Source organism: Scardinius erythrophthalmus (genome assembly GCF_964197995.2).
Source record: "Scardinius erythrophthalmus genome assembly, chromosome: 1".
NCBI classification, from domain to species: Eukaryota; Metazoa; Chordata; class Actinopteri; order Cypriniformes; family Leuciscidae; genus Scardinius; species Scardinius erythrophthalmus.
In genome coordinates, this window is record NC_138221.1 from 73738276 (window position 1) to 73757433 (window position 19158).

Consider the following 19158-nt stretch of genomic DNA (forward strand, 5'->3'; position numbering starts at 1 on the left):
GAAGACTGCAAACTGGCCATTTGATCCATTTGATGACATCTGACCAACCCTTACCCTTCACATGGGTTGGAAAGGCAGCTCCTGTTAAGGAATTCATTCACCGGGAATCAGGATTACGAGGTCATGCTTTAAAGTACATAAAGAAGGGATGGTGCAAGCAACACCTAAACATCTTTCGTGGTGCAAGCATACTGGACCCAGAATATCCCAATGAATATCAAAATCTTGCACAGTTGTGACGGTGGTGGCCCGATAAATAAATTCAAAACCAACAAATGATTTAGTTTTTCATAAGGTTAATTAATTTGTGTGCCAGACAGGGGTAACACTGTCAATATTTTCGATATAAGAAAAATAACCCAGATAGCATACCACCCATTACAAACATCAAGTCAACACAAGAAAGGACAAATTAACAACCACATCAAACTCTCAATTCTGGTTAATAAACACATCAAAAGAATAATAAACAATTTTAAAAAATCATTTTCAATTCAAGATCCACAGAAATTCAATATTATAGGGCCTATGTCAATTTCTTTTGGGGCAAATGGGACACCAAAATAACAAACTACAGAGTTTACCATTTTTTAATGGTTTAAAAAATTCACAATTCCCCCAAACTTTTGAACATTAGTGTATACATTATTATATCGAAACCAGCACAAGCACACTTTGCAATCAAAACATAAAAAAAGAAGAAATGTTGTTACATAATTTTGCCTGTACCTATATTTAATTTTTGTGAACATCAAATTAAGCGTATTCTATTCTGTAAAAGGATGTGAAGTGTTTTTCTAATTACAGTAGCCTAGCTGTACCAAATGTTATTTATACACTTTTGTCCAAACAATTTTGTAATTAAACATAAGTACAATTTGGATTAAAGCAACACATTCATCCTTGTGTGTGGTCTTAAATTATTTGGCTTATTTAAATGAACGAGAATTTAAGAACAATCACACTAGGATATATTTAAAAAACCTTCAATGTCCACAGATACATTTATTCAAGTTTATTCCAGTTATTTAATTCAACAAATGATAAAAAAATGAGTAAAAGACACAGTTTTAAAGTATCGCAAGGTATAAAGGTGCATACAATCTACTTGGAGAACATTTGGTTCCTATCTTAAGAGTGTTAAAGTAACGCTGAATTAGAGTTAACGTTAATGAGATCATTCAGTGATTAATTTAGTGATGAACACCTGCTGTCAACAAGCAGAATCACTGAAGGAAAGAGAAACAACAAAAAATCTCATTTCTGAATTTCTGATTTGTGGCAAGAAAGTTTTGTTGGTGATTATAGTCTATTAATGACACTTCACTTTTGGTCATTGCTCTGCTGGAGCTGACAGTGTTTTACTGATCAGTCTGTGTATAAACAACAGTAAATACATGTACAATAGCTGATAAAGATGAAATGATGAATCCAGCACTTACAAACAAAGATTTGCTTTCTAGAGACAGAGTTGTTTCAGATCGAGTCTTTAAGAACAGGAACTCCCTTTATGGTGTAAAAGATTAAAGTGACGTTGAGCCCTGAGTTGATTCAAACTGATCATCGTCTGGACAAGTAGTCGTTTAACTGTTCAGATTCAGATTGATTCAGGGAATCACGAGCAACAGATCTGATCTCCGTTTGGACAGCAGATTCAGGATCCCTGAGAGAGAAACACATTCAGTTTAAGCAGATGAAGACTCACAGAGCTAAAGATTCACTTACAGCAGATGAAGATTCATTCACATCAGATCTGTGTGAAAGTTAAAACATCTAACGCTTGTTTCACATAAGTGATTTAGTTCAAGTCTTTGAGATTCACACCATTTCGTTTATTAGCTTGTCTCAACATCTCTCACTGCATTCAAAGAGCTAATTTGATTCGTTCGTTCATTCTGTGTGAATCAAAAGAATCACTCACAGAATCACTCACCTGTTTTCTGAATCATTCTCACACTGACAGATGAACCGCACTTTCCTGTGGAAAAATATGACAGATTGAATATGATTATTACATATCACATCCATCACAGAGTTTGAGTTTATTTATTCAGACTGTCATGATTCCACTGTTTTACATTCGGTAATCTGAAGATGAAGGGAAATGATTCTTTTAGATTGATCACGACTCACCTGAAGATCCTTTTACGCTGAATCAAACACATCAAGAAGACGATAAGAAGAACAATAAAAACAGCTAAAAGCCACCACCACTGATCTATTCAAGTGATATACAGATAAATCAGCTGAATCAATACACTAATTAATGAAGCAATGATATAAGAATGATAAATCAATATCAGAGTTGAGGTTTAAAGCTCTCGATGTTTTACCTGAGAGCTGGAGAGGAGGAGTCACTTCTTTCACATCTTTAAAACACACATCGATCACAAATATCAGACAATATGACAGTAAACATCAGATCTGAATCAGTGTTTTATTAGTGAATTAAACACACGTTTAACAGCTGAAACTCACCCGGGTTTGGAGTCACTGCAGTTTCATTCCTCACTGAAAAACACATTCACAATCACCGTGATTCACTTACAGAAGATTCACTTACAGTGATTCACTTACAGAAGATTCAGTTCAACACAGAGTTTGATCTGAATCAGGACAGACTGTGTGTGTGTGTGTGTGTGTGTGTGTGTGTGTGTGTGTGTGTGTGTGTGTGTGTGTGTGTGTCTCTCACCCCTGTACATGGTCGTATGACTGTGATGAGTCTGAAATGAAATACATTAGAGAATCGTGTTAATGAAGGATTAAATATGAAAACAGACGAATGATGAGTTGAGTTGATTTACCCCTGAAGCGTCACAGACGATCTCATGAATCAGATTCACACAGCGAGACGTGACGAGACGATCAGGAGAAACTGATGATGCAGGATCCATCAGTCTGTGTGGATTATCTGGATCTGCTACACACTGATCCTGAGCATATGAAAGACAATCAGATAATGTGTGTGTGTGTGTGAGTGTGTGTGTGTGTGTGTGTGTGTGTGTGTGTGTGATCCATCAGTCTGTGTGGATTATCTGGGTTTGCTACACATTGATCCTGAACATATGAAAGACAATCAAATAATGTGTGTGTGTGTGTGTGTGTGTGTGTGTGTGTGTGTGTGTGTGTGTGTGTGTGTGTGTGTGTGTGTGTGTGTGTGTGTGTGTGAGATCCATCAGTCTGTGTGGTTCATCTGGATCTGCTACACACTGATCCTGAACATATGAAAGACAATCAAATAATGTGTGTGTGTGTGTGTGTGTGTGTGTGTGTGTGTGTGTGTGTGTGTGTGTGTGAGTGTGAGTGTGTGTGAGAGAGTGTGTGTGTGTGTGTGTGTGTGTGTGACATATGAAATACAATACAATACATATGAAAGACAATCAAATAATGTGTGTGTGTGTGTGTGTGTGTGTGTGTGTGTGTGTGTGTGTGTGTGTGTGTGTGTGTGAGTGTGAGTGTGTGTGAGATCCATCAGTCTGTGTGGTTCATCTGGATCTGCTACACACTGATCCTGAACATATGAAAGACAATCAAATAATGTGTGTGAGTGTGTGTGTGTGTGTGTGTGTGTGTGTGTGTGTGTGTGTGTGTGTGTGTGTGTGTGTGTGTGTGAGTGTGAGTGCGAGTATGTGTGAGAGAGTGTGTGTGTGTGTGTGTGTGTGTGTGTGTGTGTGTGTGTGTGTGTGACATATGAAATACAATACAATACATATGAAAGACAATCAAATAATGTGTGTGTGTATGTGTGTGTGTGTGAGTGTGTGTGTGTGTGTGACATATGAAATACAATACATATGAAAGACAATCAAATAATGTGTAGGTGAGTGTGTGTGAGTGTGTGTGTGTGTGTGTGTGTGTGTGAGTGTGAGTGTGAGTATGTGTGAGAGAGTGTGTGTGTGTGTGTGTGTGTGTGTGTGTGTGTGACATATGAAATACAATACAATACATATGAAAGACAATCAAATAATGTGTGTGTGTATGTGTGTGTGTGTGAGTGTGTGTGTGTGTGTGACATATGAAATACAATACATATGAAAGACAATCAAATAATGTGTAGGTGAGTGTGTGTGTGTGTGTGTGTGTGTGTGTGTGTGTGTGTGTGTATATGGTCACCTCTATAAACCAGCTCTGTTCACAGTCTCCATTGCGTGTGTGATTCAGTATAACTGGCAGAATCACGTACACAAACCCCACAGCGCTCTCAATCTCTCCACACGTCATATTGATGATGGCCATGACTCAAAACTGAAAAACAGTGTTTTCATAGAACAAACATCCAACCTTTAATATCCATCAAGCATGTAATGATGTGTCTTTAAAGCGAGTCTTGTCTTCTATCTTAAAAAAAAAAAAAAAAAAAAAACATGTTTAGGGTTTCAGGAAATAATATTTAAATGTCAGTCTGATCCTAAAAAAAACTGATATATTTCCGATAAACTCAAGCCACATGAATATGGCACTCAAGTCACGTGGATTATTATGAATCACAAACATCAGATCATCATATTACATTATTACAGCAGTATTGATGAGAAATGCTGCTTTACAGAGTAGAGCGAGAGGATATTACAATATAAATCTGGATTTTATCACAGCAGAGTTAATCGAGCATCAGTCACACTCATAGTTCAAAGATTAGCAACCTTTAATGAATTTTCTATAATCAATGATAATAATTATTATCAATCCTCTTAGATGAAAGTAGAGGAATACACAGTTTCAGCACAGAAACAGATCTCTCCAGTTTAACTGGACTGCACAAACTCAATTATTTGTCTCCTTTCGACACTACTTTCAAACTGTAACTTGTACATAACTACTTCAGTTGAGTAAAGTTGACAATAAATTCACAGATTCGAATTTCCTGGATTAATAACTCGTGAGTTAAACGTTGTAGACAAGCAGCTCCAGCCTAATTTTCCTCGAGCTTTCCTTCGCAGTGATCCACAACATACAGTGATCTGTGTGAGACGGTATGAGCAGCCGAGAGACAGGTCCGAAGGGACCGTCTGCAAAGTTTAAAATAACTTCAGTGTCACCAAATTCAGTTCACACATCACTGCTGTCCTGTTGGTTATAATACAACACTTATTTTGGAAAAAAGTATTTTTGTATAATTTTTATTATGAAAAATATTCAATAATTGTCATGAACCAGGATTGATCTTTCTCCTTTTTCTCTTTCTCTCTCTCACACTTTCTCACACACACACACACACACACACACACACTTTGCTCTCTCAGCTGATCCTCATCGCAATCAGCGCTCACGCTGATCTTCTCCACACCTGTTTTCTCTTCCCTCCTGATTTTGCCTGCTACTTCTAGCTACCTTTCTCCGTTTCAGTGCCAGATTATTGTTGCTATTGAAGGCTCGTTCCTGTATGATCTATAGTTATTTTCTACTCAGCCATACCTATACTGGATACCTGCCTTGTTCTGTCCTGTCCTATCTCGTCTACGTGTCTGCTGACATTGTGTTTTGCCCAGCTATCCTGCTGCTCGTGGCCATCGACTACTCTTCAGCCTGCCGTCCAGCAACTACTGGTCTAGAACTGTGTTCCCTTGCTGACCGCTGCTACCCAGCCCAGGGGTCCCTGCTGTTTCCGTTTCATTAGGCCAAGTCAAGAATATTTCTGTCAACCAGTTCTCCGCCCGCCTGGGGAATGTCCATCTGGGATTCGCAGGCAGACTGGTGCAACCAATATGTACTGTTTAAGGAGGAGATGATCAGGGTGTTCGACCATTCCCTCTATGGTCGCAAAGCTTCACACCTTCTCGCTGCACTGCGCCAGGGGAAGCGGACTGTTGCTGACTTCTCCACTGAATTCCGCACTCTAGCTACTACATGCGGCTGGAACAAACTGACTTTAGTCGCACGTTTCCACGAAGGGCTGAATGCGGATATCAAGGATGAGATTTTCTCCCACGAACCTCCAGCCCATCTGGATCAACTGATCGTCCATCCTGGTGAGTCTCACCGTCTCTGGCAACCATCAAGAGACTATTTCTTAAATTTTTCAATCTCCTTTTACTCCGATTGTTTTGGAACATCCCTGGCTAGTGCAGCATAACCCTCAGATTAATTGGTCCAAGGGGACTATTCTCTCTTGGAATTTGTCTTGTCATGTAAAATGTTTAGTGTCTGCTGTTCCTCCCGTTTCCTCTGTCTCTGTTTTTCAGGAGGAACCTGGTGATTTGTCTGGAGTGCCTGAGGAGTACTCCGCAACGCGTATCATATAGTCCGTATAAGGGAGGGAGACGAGTGGAAGATGGCGTTTAACAAACCTCTAGGACACTTTGAATATCGGGTTTTACCGTTCGGGTTCGTCAACGCTCCTGCTGTCTTCCAGGCTCTTGTAAGTGACGTTTTGAGAGATATGCTTAATATTTTCATTTTCGTTTACCTAGATGACATTCAAATTTTCTCATCCTCTCTCCAGGTGCACATTCAGCATGTTCGGCGTGTTCTTCAATGTCTCTTAGAGAATCGCCTTTTCGTTAAAGCGGAGAAATGTAACTTCCATGCCCAGTCTGTTACGTTCCTTGGTTCGGTCGTGTCAGCGGAAGGGATCAGTATGAACCCTGCTAAAGTACGAGCTGTCACGGATTGGCCAGTACCCGAGTCTCGAGTCGCGCTCCAACGATTTTTGGGGTTTGACAATTTTTATCGTCGCTTCATTTGAAATGTCAGCCAGGTCACCGCCCCCCTGACAGCACTCACTTCAGTCAAGTCTTGTTTTGTCTGGTTAGAAATTGCCCTGCTGTCCCTGCTGTTTCCGTTTCATTAACCCTCTGGGGTCTGGGCTGTTTTTGGGGCCCTTGAGATGTTCTGACATGCTCTGACATTTGTGCTTTTTTCAGTTGCTTATAAACATATTAATGGCAAAGGTGTAAATTCACTCTATAAAGCACAAACAGGGCTACCATAATATGTGAGCCATGTGTATGTACATGTTTTCATTTTTGAGAGAATAATGTTTATGCATGGTTATTGAAAAAAATAAAAAATAAAATTTCTGAAATAAGGCCACAAAACACATAGTAAATATGTGTCAATAAGACTTTTGACTAATGGATGTCCTCGCCTAGTGTTTTTTCTTCAAAATTATGTGAAAATAGTCTTGCTTTATCGTTCACATAAAACCATACATTGATTTAAATTGATGTAAAACAGGTTTGGCTTGGAAAGCCAATATGCGAGGGGGAGGAGTAGTTTACACCTTAGATTACAGTGTCCCACCCACTCTGCATAATGATGATCCATTCACTCAGGTGTGAAACTGACTGAGCCACAATACAAGGACAAAAGATATATTTAGAAGAAGACTTATATTGACCATTTAAGATTTTGCTTACATCTATCTTGTAAATATGTTTTGCTATTTTATTAAAAAGGTTACAATTACAACAATAATTACAATTTCAACAATATTTCAAGTGTACTCTTTCTTTGTAAAAAAAAAAAAGATTATAGGCCTACATTTTATCTACCGTAAAACTTCAAATAATAGCCCGGGCTTTTATTTTCCCAAATCGCCGAACTGCACCGGCTTGTATTTGAGACAGGCCTCTATAAGAGACAGGCCTTTAATTCAGTGTTGATGTTGTTCATTGAGTGTAACGTTAGCACATCCATAGAATTTAGGCTGACAGACAGAAAGCATGACAGTAAGAGTTTACCACATTATATTACGTTTTATTTATAATTCGAATGTGTTTAACAAATCAGTTATGTAAGAATTACATTATATTGCGTCGTGTCACGTCTAGGACAACTCGAGGTAACGTTATCACACACCGGTCGCGCACTTGCTCAGTTTATGGCCAGCAATATTTTTATGTTTAAGGACATTATAGAGTTAATATAATGTCTGTACTGTACTATGTTATGATTGTACTGTACAATTAAATACAATCGTTGCTAAGTCTGCAGTCTGAACACTTTACCTCAGAGCGTCCGTTAACTGAATGAATAGATAATATCATAATACCTCGAGTTGTCATTGACGCAGCGTGGCGCTTCTCGTCTTGTGTGCGAGATTATTGGCAGCATAAAAAAAACATTCATTACTATCATCTTCACCGCGATACACCTCAACTACAAGTTCATTGGCGAATTCCTCCTCGTCGCTCCCGTCCACTTCTCCCTCTCCGCCTTGCTTGCACTAACAGCTCCCGCCCAGATGCGCACGGCTCTCTTGCGTGCGCAATCCGCACCATAGAACTGGTTTAAAAAGATGATCTGACAGGTTTTAGAAGATTAAATACAAACCGAAACAAAAAAACAGACCAGGCCTCTATTTGAGACCGGCGTTTATTTACCCAAACCTGTCGTCACACCGGGCGTTTAAAAGAGACAGGCATCTATTTGGGACTCGGCTATTATTTGAAGTTTTATGGTATGTATTCATATTTCAGTCGATTTTTACTCATCTCAGTAGCAATACAGTTTGCTAAAACATCATTCATTCATTCACACACGCGATTTAAATTTAACTTCTGGCAAAGATGAAGTTGACGATAGGCTATTGACTCGCGATCTTCGCAGTAGGCTAGTGTTTTGGATGGTTTTGTTTAGAACCAGCTTTCTGTAAATATATTTCAAATTTTTTAGGCATGTGAGGCGAGTAGGCTACGGTCTGGTTCATGATGATTTCCAGTTCAAGCACCTTATGTTGTGATTGCTAGCCTATATTTACTTTAACTACAGGAAATTTGTTAATGAAAAAATTATTAAAATTAAGATACAATTGATACAAAACGAAATTCGTTTTAAAGAAAGGATTTGTACTTTCTGTTTTGAGGTCTCTGTGAAAGTTTGAAAGTCTTTTAGTGCTTTTTTTAGAGCGCTCGCGTCCATAATGGAGAACTGTCACGTAATATTGTTTTTTTCCTCATAAATGCGAACACGAAAAATAAAAGACAAAAGACTTTTAAGTAAAACTTACTCCGAAATTGTGTTCTCGGCGGAATTCGCTCTTCAAAATGCTGCCGTTCGTCCTCTGAGGAAAAGGTGCATTCTTCCTCGCTGTCCAGAATCATCTGAAGGGCGTCTTTATTCCCGGAGAAGCGTGTCATACTCAAAACGCGATGAACTATCAGTAAGTCTAATGAACAAACTGTGTTTTTATGGCATTGATGTATTTATGGCGATGCATACTAGATCAGGTAAACTATTTACATGTGAATCGCGCCGGGGGCGGGGCAGCCGCAGCTCATTTAGAGATAATGAAGGGAGAAGGCAAAACGGTACCTCTCCTTGCTTTCAAAGGGATTACATGAGTTAAAAACATTTGTTTTTTATATAAATTACTTCATTTAAAAGAAGAGATTTCAAGCTTCATAAAGACATATCTCACGTGCCTGTGTGAGAAGTATTCGCTGAGTTATGATTCATTTTCGGACGCGTTTCAGAATGGACTACACGGACAGAGAGAAGGCAGAACTCGCTTCGTGTTTATTTTTCTTTATTTGGCGAAAAGCACAACACTTTGTTTTTATTGTGAGTTACACAAAAATAATACACATTTAACAGAATCGATTGATGTATGAAACTCCTATGGAAAATCAAAGTCAACAGAGTATTTATGAGTTTCTTTTACACTGATAAAAAAAAAGCGAGCTGGTATCGCCGGCGATACCGTCGACCTCAGGGGGTTAAGCCAAGTCAAGAATATTTCTATCAACCAGTTTTGCGCCCGCCTGGCAGCTGACTGCCTTTGTTCTCTTTACATTAAAGACTTTGTTTGTACCTGCATTTGCTCTTGGGTCCTCTGTTTTCCCTGACAATAACTTCCCTGTAAATTCCCTTCAACTGCTGTCCTGTTGGTTATACTACAACACTTATTTTGGAAAAAAGTCTTTGTATATTTTTTATGATTTTTATGATGAAAAATATTCAATAACTTTGGTAAATGTTGTACGAAAGCCCAACAATGCCCCCTGGAGGTTTCTTTATGTATTTGACTTTGTTGTATGGACATGTCTGAACTAGTATCAGAGGGCAGTCCATATACATAGGTGGAGAGACTGACTTGCTTTCTTACACTAAGCGGACTGCTGCATGTTTGTTGTTCCCTTGAGTGATTGGTTAAGAAACCACACATACCTTTGGGTGTAGTGTTCTCGTGCAGTGTGTTGAAACTCTGTCTAAACACCAAGTTAAACCATGCAAATGAAGACAGAGTCGTAGTAAGTTTGATGCTTTACTGTCACGCTTCACCAAAACTACTTCCTGCTCAGCTACTGTTCGGACGCTCTTGCTTACTGCTCTGCGCTTTGCTCTATCACTTTTGTATATTATCTTCTAAATTTTTATATTTTATCTCCTTTTAATCACCTAATTTTAACTTCAGCAAATCAGCACAGTGCTCAAACAACAAAGTTTGTATTACTACAAAAACGCATAATTCTTTTACCCGACCAGCTTACATTCTGGGGAAAGGAAAACACAACTGCCTACACTCATAAGGATAAGAGAAAAGGCCTCTTCTGGTTCAAGAATCTACTTGCTGCACTAACTGCCACAGACTTTTACAAAGGATTGCAGTTCTTGAAACAAAGTTACTTACGGGACCACCAAACCAGACTGAGCACACAACAGAGCTTCGTCATGGACACCCTCAGCATACCGGTGAGTCCCATGAAACTAGTGCTCCTCGACAGGTAGAGAAACAAGCCGATTGACTTACTAATCGATGGCACAAACAGGGAGCGAGACCCAAAGGCACTCGAGACATCAGATTGTCACGAGCATCACATATTGCCGCAGTAGCATCCTCTACCCCAGATACAGCTCTGACAAGGATTGCAAACACTGGTCTCCTACCACCGCCTATACATCTTGAGAACAGATTTGAAGTACTAATGAATGTAAATGAGGAATCCCCAAACGTGATGAATGTGATCGAACACAGACTGAATCAGCCAGTAGCTAACACTGATGCTAACTGGCGCTCAAGTTCGAGCAGACAGCGGGGGACTCCATAATCATAAACATTAGCAGCAGGGATACAACCACGTGCTGCCTTCCTGTTACGTTCCACGTGTGTTTTGTCTTGTTTTCACTGGTCCACGCATGCTAGTATATTTCGCACATGTGGATTGTTTGTGCTCATTATCTCTCTCTGTTTCTAGCTCGCTCTCGGCTCGCAGGCTGCTGTGACTGGCTTAGCGGGATGTCACTCATCATTGGGGCGGTGTCCGGGAGCCAATCAGAGTTGTCCAGCTGGGTTCAAAGGGATGGCGTGCTCATTCATGCTCTCTCTCTCTGAAGCGACCACGAGCTCGTGTAGCGGTTTGAGTTATCTAAAATGTGAATTGAGATCCATATAGTGAAGTCTTGCTCTTTGTAGTGGAATGAGTTATATGGTGAAGTCTTGCTCTTTGTAGTGGAATGAGTTGTGTGCTTTGTGCTTGTAGCTTTAGTACTTGTTATGTTTCAATCTTAGAGATAACAGTTTCGATGTGTGTCCTAATTCAATGTTATGGGGTCCTGTAACACGGCTCTTTGGGAAAGAGAACGACAGGTCAGTATGCCGCGGTATACATAATGCCCGTAATGTTTTTTATTTGTTAGATACACTAGGTTAGGAGTGAGCGCCTCTCTGTGTATGTTTTGTTTTAGTAGCTAGTTTATTTAGGTGCCGGATGCACCGAAGATTTCGGTTTTCTTTCTACCTTTTTCTTTGGTTAGGTTTAGGTTTAGTATAAGGATTGTTTTGTTATATTCTGTTCTTTCTTTTGGCGCCACTTTTTGGTTCTCTTCCCTTTTATTTGTTGTTCGATTTTTATCTTTAACATTGTACATAGCGCACTTCATTATTATTGAGAACTGGATCTAGTGGCTTCGGCTTTGTGTCAATAAAAATCCAGTTTGTCTCTTTAAGTTGAGTCTGTCATGTGTCTTTTCCACTGTATTCAGTCATCAGCAGTAATAATAAAATAAGTGTTGCGAAACATCTCCTAGACTTTAAAAAGATTGTAACACTTCCACAAGCAACAACTTCTGATATAAACAGGGAACTTCAGAACATTCTGATGAAACATAAGACTGCAAATCAACTCATCATTCATGTGGGGAAGAATGATATTCATAAAGAGCAGTCAGAACTCCTTAAGAAGGATTTCAATGAACTTTTTGAAATACTTAAGTTCAAACATTCATCAGTGGACCACTGCCAGCAAGAGGAACAAACAGGTTTTCACGGTTGCTTGGGCTTAATACATGGCTGAAAAAAAAAACTGCAATATAAAAGGAGTGAACTTTATTGACAACTTAAATCTTTTCTGGAGTCAGAGACAACTGTTTCATCAGGATGGCCACCACCAGGTGCTAAAGGACAATATCTACTTCTCCCTCAATTATCCTTCTGCAGTGTGTGCCAATACACTTAATCTGATCGGCACACACACACCTGAACACAGTATGAATGACCACGGGACTTCACTGCAGCAGCAAAATGTACATGCGGTTGACATATCACACAAGGACAATGATAACACCACTCAGCCACAACAACCTCTGCTCACGGACACAATCTCAGCTGAGCCCTGCCCACAGAGCTCACCACAGACAGACATATTAGAACTGCTCCAAGATTCAGCACCCAAGGACGACTTCCTGGAAAACAGCCAGGGAAGCCAGGACAGCATATCACAGCCTCCGATAACACCAGAACAACAGCCCCTCTCACCAGACACTTTATCCCTCTCTCCAGCAACTCCACTTCTGTGCTTCTCACAGAAAATGGAAGAAATGGTGTATGCTGGAACCAAACTATCCCACTCTTTTGCTGCAAGCCCCTAGATATCAACCAAAAAACGGCAGGCACCGCAACCACCAAAGCCTGGGAATTATATAATTTGGGAATTACCCGTCTTTCGAATATCTGGGTATTATGTTAAAAGGTGCTCCACGCATTTTACTGATCATTATTTACAGGCCTCCAAAATACTCTCCAGCCTTTGCTGAGGACTTTATAAACTGGGTGGGGCTTTCTGGGATAGTCCTAAAATGGTTCAAGTCATACTTAGATGGGAGAGGTTATTATGTGAGTATAGGAGACCATAAGTCTGAGTGGACATCCATGACATGCGGAGTCCCTCAAGGCTCAATTCTTGCGCTACTCCTGTTCAACCTGTATATGCTCCCAATGAGCCAAATAATGAGAAAGAACCAAATTGCTTACCACAGCTATGCAGACGACACACAGCTCTACTTAGCCCTATCGCCTAAAGATTACAGCCCCATTGATTACAGCCCCATCCTTGTGCCAATGCATTGATGAAGTCAACAGTTGGATGTTCCAAAACTTTCTTCAGTTAAACAAAGACAAAACTGAAGTCATTGCGTTTGGAAACAAAGATGAAGTTCTCAAGGTAAACGCACACCTTCACTCTAGGGGTCAAACAACTAAAAATCAAGTCAAGAATCTTGGTGTGACACTAGAGTCAGACCTTAGTTTCAATAGTCATGTCAAAGCAATAACTAAATAAGCATACTATCATCTGAAAAATATTCCAAGAATTAAATGCTTTGTTTCCAGACAAGACTTAGAGAAACTTGTGCATGCTTTCATCACCACAGGGTGGATTATTGTAATGGACTCCTCACTGGCCTTCCCAAAAAGACCATAAGACAGTTGCAGCTCATACAGAACGCTGCCGCCAGGATTCTGAGCAGAACCAGAAAATATGAACATATCACATCAGTCCTCAGGTCTTTACACTGGCTCCCAGTTAGATTTAGGATTGATTTTAAAGTATTATTACTGGTATATAAATCATGCAATGGCCCAGGACCTCAATACATTGCACAAATGCTCACTGAATATAAACCCAACAGATCACTCAGATCATTAGGATCATATCAGCTAGAAATACCAAGGGTTCACTCTAAACATGTGGAGTCTGCTTTTAGCTATTATGCTGGAACCAGCTTCCAGAGGAGATCAGATGTGCTCCTACTGTAGTTACTTTCAAATCCAGACTAAAAACACATCTGTTTAGCTGTGCATTACTGAATGAGCACTGTGCCACTGTTTGTCCGACTGTTTGTACTGTACTGTATTTTATTTTTCTAAACTGTTTTAAATATTATTATTTCTAAAGCACTTTGAATTGCCATTGAGTATGAAATGTGCTATATAAATAAACTTGCCTTGCCTCATTTACATGTAGTAGAGAAAAATGTAATAATACAGCAGGGGAACCCAATCCTGCTCCTGCCGATCGACTGTCCTGCACAGTTCATCTCCAACCCTAATCAAACACACCCGAAGCAACCAATTAAGGTCTTCAGGATCACTTGAAAATTAAAGGCCGGTGTGATTATGGTTAGAGATGAACTGTGCAGGACTGTCGATCGGCAGGAGCAGGATTGGGCACCCCTGCAATACAGCAATATTCAGTGTCCATTTCTTGAGTAATATTACATTGTAATTCATTAAAACATGAATATACAATGCTATTCTCTCTGTGTCAGCAGTTATACAGGCTATTAGCATCGCTGTGAGCTTGTACACAATAGTAAACATTGTTTTTAGCAATCTTATCAAACATCATCTTTTCAACAAAATCTCTACTAATATATTATCTTTAACATGTCTAATATCACATAAATACACTTACGGCATTGCCTCTATGATGCTTTAAGGTGGATGCAAGTGGATTAGCACTGAGAGCACACCATGTCTGTTTCAATGCGTACCAGTAAGGACAAAAAGGAAGTGACTGAATAGGAAGTGGCATCACCACATGACACAGCAACTCTAAAGTTTAATTCAACTTAAAGTGATACTCCACTTTAAAATGAAAATTCTGTCATCATATACTCACCCTCATGTTGTTTCAATCCTTTATGAATTTCTTTCTTCTGCTGAATAGAAAGGAAGATATTTAGAAGAATATCAGTAACCAGACAGTTTCTGGTCTCATTGACTTCCATAGTATATTTGTTTCCTACTATGGAAGTCAAAGAGACCAGAAACTGTCTGGTTACTGATATTCTTCTAAATATCTTCCTTTCTATTCAGCAGAAGAAAGAAATTCATAAAGGATTGAAACATGAGGGTGAGTATATGATGACAGAATTTTCATTTTTAAGTGGAGTATCCCTTTAAATTAAAGAACAACATGATGGGCAAATGCCTGTAATACTTCATACATGCCGAAATAATGTGAATAAAACCCTTCTGCTGGGACACTCTCTCTCTTGCTCCAGTTTCCCTAACCAGAAACTCCCACCATTTCTACTATTGCTTAAAGGGGGGGTGAAATGCTCATTTTCACTCAATCTCCTGTTAATCTTGAGTACATATAGAGTAGTATTGCATCCTTCATATCTCCAAAAAGTCTTTAGTTTTATTATATTTATAAAAGAAAGATAGGCTGTACCGAGTCTTTCCGGAAAAAAACGAGCGGCTGGAGGCGGGCCGTGTGGGCGGAGCTAAAGCTGTGCTAACGCGCCGAGCTAACAACACACAGAGGCATTTGAAGCAGTTTTACCATAGACGGTATATAAACTGGACACAGCGACCCCATTGGATTCAACGGAGACAAGTGAAGGGCAATTCCACGCAAAAATGTCACATCCATAACGCCAACTAAATACCATTGCATTGTGTTGGTGTTATGGATGTGACAGTTTTGCGCGGAATTGCCCTGAAGTCAATTAGAGGCACTAACTTCCTGATGGTCGAGCGTACTGCGCAGACTCAAACTGAGCTTGACGACGTAGATGTGACGTGAGCAACCTGTCTGTCTTCTAGTAGCTGTGCCAAGCAAAATCTGAATCATTCCCTTCCGAAACTTGCAGAGACAGAGAGCGTGAGTAGGGGCTGTCCATGAGCGAGGAGCAGGAGCAACTTTTGCTAAGTATTCTGATTAATTACTTTGTCATTTGGCCTCCACGTCCCCCCGATTGCCCAAGAGCTTCTCCTCCTGTCCATACGGTAATTACTACTGTGCGACAAAGAGTCGCGTGGTTATGACGCAATGGTTAGCCTATTTTTACAAAAACTGCTTCTACAGGGCCATAACGTAAGATACAAGGTAATGGAGCCTTTTATACATTTTTGTGTTTCTTTAGAAATAAATAATGGACAAATGGAGTCTTTAAATGCCTCAGATGTAAAGTTATTCGCTGTCAAAGTGACGCCAAAATGAATGGGAGTCAATGGGATGCTAACAGCAGGTGATGGTCTGCTAGCCAATGGCGGCACCTGGGGAAACTTCAAAATAATATGAAACGCTGCCCCCCTGAGTTTTACTCACCGCCCGGTTCCAACGCACGACCGCGAACCTTCTGATCTGCAAATCCGTCGATCTGGGCTTTGTTTATAAAACAATCGTCGAAATGCAGGGAACAAACAGTCTTGCACAACTCCGTTGATGCTCAGAAAAAACAAACTCCATCCACTGGTCCCTTAGCGCTGGGTTCTTTGGGAATCTGTGCAGGGTTGTCTTGCCCTGGCAACCAAAAACCCACTTCTTTGGTGACAGTGACTTCCCAAAAGCCGAGCAGAGCGCTTTGATGAGGTACTGCTTTCGCTCTCTTCTCTTGCTCTGGTCTACGAGTGCGCGCGCGCCCGTGACCTTCCGTGAGAAGTGCCCTTAGGCCGAGCATATAAGGAAATTCCGCCACATCTGACGTCACACATGCCCATACTCGAAAAAAACTTTCCGAAACTTGTGACAAACCGGAAGGAGTATTTTTGGAACAAAAATACTCCTTCAAACGTACAACTTAATTTTTGAAACTTTGTCCATGTTTAGCATGGGAATCCAACTCTTTAACAGTGTAAAAAACTCAGTATGCATGAAATAGCATTTCACCCCCCCCCCCCCTTTAAACAAACACTTTATGGCCGTTTTAACATTTAATCATTTAAACTGACTAGTCTCTATTTTCATGCTACTAGTACTTATTTTTTAGATACTAGTATCTATTCCATTAAGTACTAGTACCTATTCTTTAGATACTAGTGCTTATTCTTTAGGCACTAGTACAAGATAATAGTACTTATTTATTAGATACTAGTTCTTATTTATTAGATAATAGTACTTATTCATTAGTTACTAGTACTTATTATTAGATACTAGTACTTATTCATTAGATACTAGTACTTATTCCAATAGTGACTAGTAACAATTATTTTGTTACTAGTAACAAATTAATTTTTTTGCCATTGACTTCTATGGGGATCTGTCATTCAGATATCAACTATTCAGTTCTGACTAGTATGTATTCCAATTGTGACTAGTACATATAGATACTAGTAGTTATTAATTAGGTACTACTTATTTTTTAGATTCAAGTACCTATTACTAGATACTAGTATGTATTCAATAAATACTAGTACTAAGTAATTAGTTACTAGTACTTATTCAATAGATACTGTACTAATACTTATTTATTAGACACTAGTATCTTTTGTAATTGTTACTAGTAACTATTCTTATTTTACTAGTCACAACTGCTTTTTTACTCATCTTATGTTATGACTAGTCAGAACGGCCACAGTAGAGTTCAATTAAAAATCGTACTAGTAAAATAAAAAATTGTACTAGTAACATTTGGAATAAATACCAATATCTAATAAATAGGTACTAGTATCTATTGAATAAGTGCTAGTAGCTACTGTAATAAATTATTACTAGTATCTAATGAATAAGTACTAGTATCTAATTAATAAGTACTAGCATATTGAATAAGTAGTAGCTAATGAATAAGTACTATCTATTTAATAGGTACAAGTATTTATTTAATAGGTACTAGCAGTGGTTAAATTGGGCCGGGGCTCTCCGGGGCTCGGCCCCGGCACATAAGCTTGCTCGTTTGTGCCCTGATGTGCCTGTTTGCAGTCAGTTGCCTACTGGAAATTATGTCACACACAATTTGATGAAAGTGATGCCTTTGAAAACATATTTCTGATTATAAATTAAAGATTTTTGAAATGGCATGGCTATTTTGTCTCGGCGGAGCTAGATGAGAACAATCAGAACACGGCCGTCTTGTTCAGCTGCTTAATCTCGTTGTCAGTCGACCATGATCGCGCACCGCTCGCGCATGCCATGCGCATCTAGGTAGGCTACTACTCAGAACTCCGACACGGATAAATGTACGCAGCAATATATAATGAATGTTCCTGGGAGATCCGTAGTTGCGCAGGATGTGGAAGCGCGCAAAAGTTCCAGAACCTTCTAACCTTAATGCCTTGAAAAAAAAAAAAAACTCACGAGCTGCTGGCCTCCGCTGCAGCAGCAGGTCAATTTTGTCAAGTTCAGCACATCGTTGGTTGTACAAAAAGTGCCCTGGCCTTGAAAGACAAGGTAAGGAAAATATGTTTGGCACATTGTATGGGTCACTATATCATAACAAGGTAATACAATGTGTAATCAAGTGATATCAATTCCAGCGTTATGGACGTGACATTTGCAGTAAAAACGTGAAATATAAATTCTCAGAATTCAGACATTAGAAAAATATCAGTCTATATTTTAGACTACGTTTTATATTCATATATTTTTATATATGAGGGAAATAGGCTACACATTCCGTGGACGTGACACAAAAAAATCTAACTTTTAGGTGGCAAAATGTTTTTTTGTAATTCTGTGAATTGCACTGCGCAAACCAAAAGTAGGCTAAATGTTATGTTCTGTGGCTCTCCACAGAACATAACATAACATATTCATTTTATTTTATTTTTCATGTTCACATTTATGAGGAAAAAACAATGTTACGGACGTGACCGCTCTGAAAGCGGCACTAAAAGACTGTTTAAAACTTTCACTGAGACCTCAGGCTCAAACAGAAAGCAAGCCTTTCTTTAAAATGAATTTCGTATTATATTAATGATATCTTAATTTTAATCAATGTTTCATCAACCAGTTGCCAGGATTTAATAATTAAGAAGTAAATATAGCCTAGCAGACAATAGATAATCATGACACTGAGGCACCAACGCGTGAACTGAGCGCGTCTCATAAATGAACCGAAACTCAGCGTATAAGGGAGCCTACTTGCCTGACAGACCTGAGAAATATCTATAGAAAGCTTGAAATGTCTTCTTTTACACAGAACCATTCAAAACGAAAGAAAGCAGACTGCTGCTTGTGTAATCCGTGTGAAATGTGCATTTCTCTCTGGCGA

The 19158-nt window shown here is 39.4% G+C and overlaps 1 protein-coding gene across 1 annotated transcript; it reads right to left on the reverse strand.

The window, feature by feature from the left end:
• Positions 1-289: 289 nt before the first annotated feature.
• LOC308691296 (uncharacterized protein) lies at positions 290-14751 on the reverse strand. The gene is made up of 9 exons (XM_081366368.1): positions 14634-14751; positions 4114-4245; positions 2805-2933; positions 2693-2723; positions 2479-2511; positions 2334-2369; positions 2134-2218; positions 1934-1978; positions 290-1663 (listed from the first exon to the last, which is right to left on the reverse strand). Exons 2-9 carry the CDS (start codon positions 4234-4236, stop codon positions 1561-1563), a joined length of 585 nt encoding a protein of 194 aa, XP_081222494.1. The 5' UTR covers positions 4237-4245; positions 14634-14751; the 3' UTR covers positions 290-1560.
• Between the last annotated feature and the right edge of the window lie 4407 nt (positions 14752-19158).